Source organism: Carassius auratus, chromosome 47 (assembly GCF_003368295.1).
Source record: "Carassius auratus strain Wakin chromosome 47, ASM336829v1, whole genome shotgun sequence".
In the NCBI taxonomy this organism is placed as follows: Eukaryota; Metazoa; Chordata; class Actinopteri; order Cypriniformes; family Cyprinidae; genus Carassius; species Carassius auratus.
The window spans coordinates 9,071,166-9,080,130 of NC_039289.1; the positions used below are offsets into that span (position 1 = coordinate 9,071,166).

Here is an 8,965-nt window from a genome sequence, read left to right on the forward strand (position 1 = left end):
AACTTTCTTAGATAAATACACTGTAAGTACACTATAAGTACATGTTAGTACACGTACTGTGAAATAAAGTGCAACCATTATTATTATTATTATTATTATTTATGTTTTGTTTTTTTGATGTTTGGATGGATATGTGTTTAACTTTTGCATATGTATATTTTCTATAGTCTCACAGAGACTTTGGAGGATTTTGCTTTGAACATGAGTAACATTAACTCTAGTGTACTGGTGCAACCAAACCTGGTGGTGCAAAGCATCAAGTTGTCACAGTGGACCCCACAAGTGCAATTCTACGCTGCAACAGGTCAGTGACGAAACCTCATATAAAGTGTAATTATTATACATCTGTGATGATATCAAAAAGACATTTCTACTTAAACTAAATTAAGCTGCATTTAAATAGGACTGTCAGAGTATTCTCCTGAAAGAAGTCGTCTGGGTCCAGACGCTGCTACCATGGCATCCTCTTCAGGACGTCCCGTTGATCTCATGTTAAATATCAAAATGCAGAATGATTCCCAGAAAGACTGGGGTACCGTTTATGTTTCTGTTCTCATTTTGAGGATTAAAAATGAAGAGTCAAAGTTTTGAATATATTTTCCCTCTGTTTCCCAATAGGGAACAGAAATCTCAGTATTGGAGTGGTGCTTTATGAAAATGATCAGTTTTTCAACTCAAAACTATTTAATAGTGAACTCAATACCAAGAGAAGGGTGGTGTCGGCCAGCCTGTCAGACAGAAGCTTGCTTGATAATGTGGAGTTCACTATCAGGCCAGAGGTAAATGATTGTAAAATCATGATGATTACATAAAATATGGGAGCTTCCCAGTAACTTGTGTTATTAATCAATAGAATATCTACAAATGAATTTAGGATCTGGTATGACCGGTTTGTATATTATACTGCTCATTTTACACCAACCACTAAACAAAATAAAATAAAATAAATGAATAAAAATGAATAATAATAATGAAATAATTACAATAATGATGTAATATTGACACAGAAAATATGAATTATAATTTATTTATTTTCCATATATATTCTATTAAAGTTATTATGATTTTTTTTTTAACTATAGTTATAATAATTTATTACTTCTGTATTTTTGTTCTCATAGACTTAAACACTTTCTTTATAAATAAATAAGTGCACAGCATTGTATCTTTATGTTTCCAGAATACATCCGGCTCAACATCTTATGACTTTGCATGTGTGTTTTGGGACTACACTCACAGAGACTGGAGAACAGAGGGCTGCGTCAAAATACGTGATCCCAATGGAATGCACTGTGAATGTAACCACACCACCAACTTTGCAGTTCTTGTGGTTAGTTTAACATACTCGTTTAAAAAAAAAAATACATGTTTAAAAGCTAGTGAGCTTCCTAGGTAGGCAGCATAATGGAACATAATTTCCTATAGAAACTCTCTATATATGCAGTAAATAATGTTCCTTGCGTTAAGGGCACAGGAGACATGATTCATAACCTATTTTAAGGGAATATTCCATTAGCATAATGCTAAGCTAACTTCATTTGTTATGTTAGCTTACCTCATGTCGTAGTTAGTAATAATACACAGGGCACTTTAATGTTTGGTGAATGTAGGTGAACTACAAATATTTATTATCAAGATTTTTCTCTCCTTGTAGAGCTTTAGAGCAGACTACACTTATTCTGAAGCTTTAAACTGGATCAGCATTGTGGGATGCAGTCTGTCTATTGTGGGTTTGGTCCTCACCGCAGTTTATCAAATTAAGACCAGGTAAATGCACTGGATACGAATAAATGGTCCTTTACCGTACTCTACTATAGTAGAATAATTTTTTGTCATTGTACTGTATATTTTGATTTAGGGCTGGACAATTAATCACATTTCTAATCCTTATTACAATTACAGATTCCATAATTAAATAAACATTCAAAGTAGCAATTAATCGTTAGTCCCTTTATGGTATTCTACGTGCTTAAAGGGTTAGTTCACCCCAAAATGAAATTTATGTCATTAATAACTCACCCTCATGTCGTTCCAAACCAGTAAGATCTCCATTTATCTTCGGAACACAGTTTAAGATATTTTAGATATAGTCCGAGAGCTCTCAGTCCCTCCATTGAAACTGTGTGTACGGTCTACTGTCCATGTCCAGAAAGGTAATAAAAACATCATCAAAGTAGTCCATGTGACATCAGAGGGTCAGTTAGAATTTTATGAAGCATCGAAAATACATTTTGGTCCAAAAATAGCAACAACTATGACTTTATTCAGCATTGTCTTCTCTTCCGTGTCTGTTGTGAGAGAGTTCAAAACAAAGCAGTTTGTGATATCCGGTTTGTGTATGAATCATTCGATGTAATCAGATTTTTTTTAACCAGTTCACCAAATCGAACTGAATCGTTTTAAACGGTTCACATCTCCAATACGCATTAATCCACAAATGACTTAAAGGGGGGGTGAAATGCTCGTTTTCACTCAATATCCTGTTAATCTTGAGTACCTATAGAGTAGTACTGCATCCTTCATAACTCCAAAAAGTCTTTAGTTTTATTATATTCATAAGAGAAAGATAGTCTGTACCGATTTTCCCCGGAAAAACACGAGTGCCTGCCCAGACAGCAAGCAGTTTCGGCCCAGGTCTGGCCCACATCTGGCCCACATTGATTTCATGCGGGCCAGATGTGGGCCGGATCTGGGCCAACACTATGTTGCTGTCTGGGTGGAGGCGTGACGTGTGGGCGGAGCTAAAGAATCACGAGCGCGAGTAGGCTTTTGTGTTGAGCACGTCTGGAAGCTGTGACACTGTGAGGACAAAACCAACCAAAACAAACCACGGCTAACAGTCAGATTCAGCGTATATTTATGATCCAGAATCAGATCCAGAGGCTGAAATTGAACAAGAGCAGCATCAGCAATCAGTCTCTATGTGGTATGTACTGAAACTGTATATATTTGCTTAGCGGTTTTGGAAAATGACTAAGTTCCACTTTCTTTGTCGTCTTTTTTTTTTTCTTTTAAGCTGTAGATGTGGAAAGTGCAGTTTGATGACAACATCGCATGTTGTTTACTTGATGTGCTTACGCGCCGATAGCTAAGTTAACAACACAGAGATATTTGAAGCAGTTTTACTCGTGCAGTTTGATGACAACATCGCATGTTGTTTACTTGATGTGCTTACACGCGGATAGCTAAGTTAATAACACAGAGATATTTGAAGCAGTTTTACTCACCGCCTGCGGTTCCAACACACGATCGTGACCCTTTTTCGTTGGGACTGCATTATCCTTAAGAAATAAGCGATGTGCAAATCCGGCGTCAAACTGGACCTTGTTGTAAAACAAGCATCTTCGAAATGCAGGGAACAAACACAAACACTTGCACAACTCCGTTGATGCTCTGTAAAAATAAACTCCATCCACTGGTCCCTTAATGCTGTTTCTCTTTTGGTAATCTGTGCAGGGTTGTCTTGCCCTGGCAACCAAAAACACACTTCTTTTGTGACATTTCGCGACGCTCTCGCTCTGATCAGTGAAGTGTGTTGTGCTCTCAGTGCTGTGCTATACGGGAGCGCGCGCTCTTCTTCTTCTCTAGTAAAGAGCGCGCGCTCTTCCGGCAGACGTGCCCTCATGACCCATATAAGGAAATTCCGCTCCATCTAACGTCACACAGACCCATACTCGAAAAAAAACTTTCCGAAACTTGTGACAAACCGGAAGTAGTATTTTTGGAACAGAAATACTCCTTCAAACGCACAACTTAATTTTTGAAACTTTGTCCATGTTTAGCATGGGAATCCAACTCTTTAACAGTGTAAAAATCTCAGTATGCATGAAATAGCATTTCACCCCCCCTTTAAGCTGTAAACTTTTTTAATGTGGCTGACACCCCCTCTGAGTTAAAAACAAACCAATATCCCGGAGTAATTCATTTACTCAAACAGTACACTGACTGAACTGCTGTGAAGAGAGAACTGAAGATGAACACCGAGCCGAGCCAGATAATGACTCGTTTCACTTCACCAAACTAATAGTTATTCTATACAACTGGTTCTTGGAACAAAGTGTATTTATTATTATTTTTTTTATTTATTTTATTAATCCTCCTGATTTATTTATTATACATTTTTTCTTCATCAACTCCACAGGAAACAGAGAGGAGCCAACTCCACTATGCTCTTGGTGAACATCTGTTTGTGCATGACCACCTACTACCTGCTCTTCATTTTTGGGATCAACAACCCGGTCCAGAACTCAAAGGCATCTGTTTCAGAGCAGAACGTTATTCCTTCTTCAGATGTGCAGGAGAATGTCGATCAGGGTCCTTGTACAGCAATCACAGCTCTGTTGCAGTACTTCCTGCTGGCCACATTTGCCTGGAACATCTTATATGCAGCTCATGTGTTTTTCCTCATTAGAAATGCCCTCAACGGTCCGCCCCGAGCTTTCCGCACCATCGCCATGACAGTCGGCTGGGGTACATTTAAACACAATGATATTAAAAGTCATGACAGTTTAATTCTATTTGCATAACTTGTAAATAAAGGATAAATGGTATTAAATAGTTTATATTTGAAGCTGCAGTTCGTAACTTTTTTTTGGTTAAAAATGATCTGAAATCAATACTTGAGCAAGTACATGTATAGCCAGTGTTCAAAACAATTGCCTTACTTTATCTCGCTTCACAATGATAAGCTTATAATAATGTTTTCTAATTTGAGTTGTAGGGTAAGGTTTTCGCGGGAAATTCGAGAATGTTGCTGCGTCATTACTTCACGTCAGTAAACATAAAGAAGTTGTCCCAGCTACTAGGCTATCACAAGTAAGAATCCTGCAGGTGGCTGATCATTTATTGCCTTTTCTCACAGCAGCTAGAATAATTCATTTTATTATTTTGATGGCGGAGGTGTTTATGAAACATTTATAAAAATGAAATGAAATTATATTCTAGTTTCAAATTCAAATACGCATCTGATTACAGATCGCCTGAGATACACAAGATCTGTATTTTAAAGATGGGAACATAATTTGCTTTTTGGGTTAAAATAATTTCTTAATATGAAACTGAAATCACACCCCGATAAACATAGTCATGCAATGCTGATGTAGTTACTATTAAGAATTTGAGAATAAAGTTTAACAATAATAATAATTTGCACGGTTTGATGTGATATGAGGTAAGCGAGGGTTACACTTAATCTCCATTGGTAGCACGATTTATTGCCTCAGTTGGTCAGAACAAACTTGGCAGACTTGTAACTTACTTGTTCAGATAAATATATATATGGTGAAAATTCTTATTTGGGTCATATCTTCCCAAACATAGGAGAGAATCTTTGATTGCGAAGTACAGTAAATGTCCACACTGGTGTGGTGACTGATTGCCAGTGTGCCTCGAAATATTCACCTCAAAACATTAGATTAATCGGCACTTGAGCCATGCCGGAGCACAACCCATGCAAGGAAGATAATTTAGCATACACCGGCAATTGCAGCTTTTCAGACAGAAATGGCGACAAAGAGGCAAAAACTTACGTACTGCAGCTTTAATAGTGAAATCCAGACTGATAATGATTTATTGTTATAGTATGTAAATATTACAATTATATACTATTTAGTTAATATACTACTAGAACAGTAAATAAACAGTCATTTTAAATGCTATATGTGAATTTGAGCTTCACAACATTATTAAGTACAATTTGGTAATCGTTATTCTTTTTGAGATTAGCTGAAGATGGCATTTAACTGTTATTAATTTATTGCTATTTTTAAAGATTAACTTGTTAAGTGAGTAAAAGTAGCCTAATCTTAAGATATAAAATAAGAAAGGAGGATGAGGATAATCATATCATTCATAATAATCATTCTGAAATATCACATTCATATATAATATGTCTAGGTCTGCCTGCTGTTATTGTCGGCGTCTCACTGTCCACCACCTACAGCTTTAGGAACCCTTTAGGTTATCGACAAGAGCAGTTGTAAGTAAAAAATCACTTCTATCCCTTTATCCACTTTATATTTCACAGTGGAAGTAAGCTATTTCTTGTGAATCTGCAAGACTTCTACTTCTTTATCCACTAGAGTTAAATAACTAGAAGAATAACATTCAGTAAATGGGAAAAACTCTTCCCAGATAGCACACGTACATCTACAAGATGTCTGTTAAATATCTTTAAAGCATCAGCTCTATACAAACATCTGATAGACATCTTTAAGATGTCAGTTTTACATTTATTTTAAATCATACACATCCTAAAGACATCTTCTAAACATATATAGGACATTTGATAGGAAACGTCCTTTAAACAAATTGCAGATGAAGAAATACTACTAAAAAAATTATGACTAGCAGATGTAAATGCAGACATCAATACACTCTGTGATGTACATGTCCTATCAGGTCTTACACTGCAAACCTACAAACCATAGTGTTTATGATTACGAAAATACATTAAAATAAAATGATTGCACATCAGCTTGAAACATCAAGCAGCACAACGGAATGTTTTTGTACTTTTAAACTAACTTTTTTTTGAAGTAATGTGGATATGGCACAAAAAAATAAAAAATAAAATAAAAAAATAATTATATATATATATATATATATATATATATATATATATATATATATATATATATATATATATATATATATAGCATTTTATTTATAGTATTGTGTGCAAACAACATATTTTTAATGTACATTACTTACACATTCCCCAGTTTTTCTCCGTCTTTATTTCTCTTCTTATTGCTGTAGTTGTTGGTTGGCGTCTCTGGACAAGGCGGGAAGGTTTGATCCGAAGCGGCCGATGTTGTGGGGTTTCTTGCTCCCTCTAGCGGTCATGTTGTGTTTTAACACATCTCTGCTTGTCTACTTCTCTCAAACCATCTGCTGTGCGAATCCCAACCTCAAGAGGTATGTAACTGAACTGAATGATCCATGTTTAAAACAAAGTTCAAGTTTAATGTAATCTTAACTGATGTTGTTAATAACATTTCTTTACTAAAGTATAGTTTTGTTTTGAATATAGTTTAAATTCTTTCATGTGAGCAGTATCTGAGGTGTAGTTCTCAGAGAGGCAACATTTGCTGTTCTGTAATAGTTCATATTTTCTGTATTATTTAAATGTTAATTTTGGTTCTTTAGCTCACGAGGGACTCCTATGAAGAAGAAGATTTTGAGTAGTTTCTCTCTGGCTGTGGTGCTCGGTTTGTCCTGGATCGTTGGTTACTTTGTGCTCATCACTCATGACAAAACACTTTACATCATTCTCAGTGTGGTCTTCTGTCTCTGCAACACTACACAGGTGCGTTAATACACTATACTTATCATTTTTTTTTATTTAAACTAACACTAAGGACTGTATTTTATGTTCAGAAAATATTTTTGTGAGATTTATTCAAGCTTATGTTTTAAGATATTAGGTATATCTCTGTCTTGCATTGATTGGTGACTGACCACTACATTTTTTGTTCTTCAAAGGGTGTTCAGATTTTCCTTTTATTCACACTGCAGTCTTATCTAAAGACAAGGACTCGATATAAACTGGATTCTAAGAATGAATCAAAGGAGGAAGCTTAAATGGACACAAAAAGAGGACAACAGACAATATCATATACAACTCTTTTATTATTATATTTATTTCAATTTAAACTACTTTATTTTTGTGGTAGAAAACTTTTTATCTGGTGACATTTAAGTAAATTTAATATCAAATGCATAGTCTCATATACTCATATTGTAAAAGTATATTTGATAGAAATTTACGATATAACATAAAGACATTTAGGCATAAAGACATTATATGTAAATTAATGTGGTTTGTTTTATTTGTTGTTTATTGCTCTCAAGGTTCAGCCACTATGAAACAAGACACAACTATATTTTAAAGTAATATTTGCTATATATTAACATTGGTGTCATGGGTAGGTTTTACAATAGGCAAGATGAAGATCAAATCTAATATAAGATCTAACAGTGTTGTTTTATTTTTATTTTTATTTTTTAATAATTCTATACTCTCCCACAAGAAAGGCAAGAGTAACAGTACAAACCAACCCCAAACATAGACGAGATCCGTAAAGGGGTCATTTGATGTTGCTAAAAAGAACATAATTTAGTGTATTTATTTTAATGAAATGTGTTTATGTGGTTTAAGGTTGCCCCGCCTTTCTGAAACGCATAGTTTTTTTTCTTACAGAGCTCATTGGTCTCAAAAGTGAGGTGTCCTTTGATTGGCCAACTATACAGTGTGTTTTGATTGGCCGAATGCCTCAAGCGTGTGACGGAAATGTTACACCCCTACTGTGATGCTGTGTTCCAGTCAGAACACGCGCGACAAGACAGAACAAATAAAACACATTACAAATGAGGCATTTGTTGCATCTAATAGGGACATAATTACTGATTATAATGACTGATGCTGTCTTTTTATGTGTTGCGTTGCATCACGCCATGGAAACATAAACCATGTCTGCATATTTGATTGGAGAAATGACAAACAACAAGCCCTCCTCTACACCAGCGATTCTCAATTCCGGTCCTTGCATCCCCAACCTCTGCATATTTAGCATGTAAACAACTCACACACTTAAACATAACCATGTTGTTATGTGAAAATAAGACTTACATGGGCTGAAAACTTGATCTGTGGGAGTTTTAAATGAGTAATAGGCTTGGTTAAATTTATTTACCAAAAAATTAAAACGTAGTCAAAAGTTAATTAATAAAATGAATAGCTGAACATAAGTTCACAATAAAATATATTGTTTAAACTGTTTCTGTCTTGAGTTTTTTTTTTTTATTATTGTTTTTAATAAATGTAAAATGCCTAAAAACACTAAATTGATGGGATTCATACATGGCTTTAATAAATGTTATATTCATTACATTGTTAATGTAAAATTTTTTGAAGGTTTTTAATTTTTTTTTTTAACTAAGAAAATGTGACTGGGACATGAAG

The 8,965-nt window shown here is 34.9% G+C and overlaps 1 protein-coding gene across 1 annotated transcript; it reads left to right on the plus strand.

The window, feature by feature from the left end:
• Positions 1–201: 201 nt before the first annotated feature.
• LOC113064559 (adhesion G-protein coupled receptor G7-like) lies at positions 202–7,584 on the plus strand. Its single transcript, XM_026235411.1, has 10 exons — positions 202–304; positions 404–532; positions 619–779; positions 1,181–1,330; positions 1,655–1,767; positions 4,142–4,470; positions 5,896–5,977; positions 6,760–6,918; positions 7,150–7,309; positions 7,486–7,584. The coding sequence occupies exons 1-10, from the start codon at positions 202–204 to the stop codon at positions 7,582–7,584; spliced, it is 1,485 nt and encodes a 494-aa protein (XP_026091196.1).
• The last annotated feature ends 1,381 nt before the right edge of the window (positions 7,585–8,965 follow it).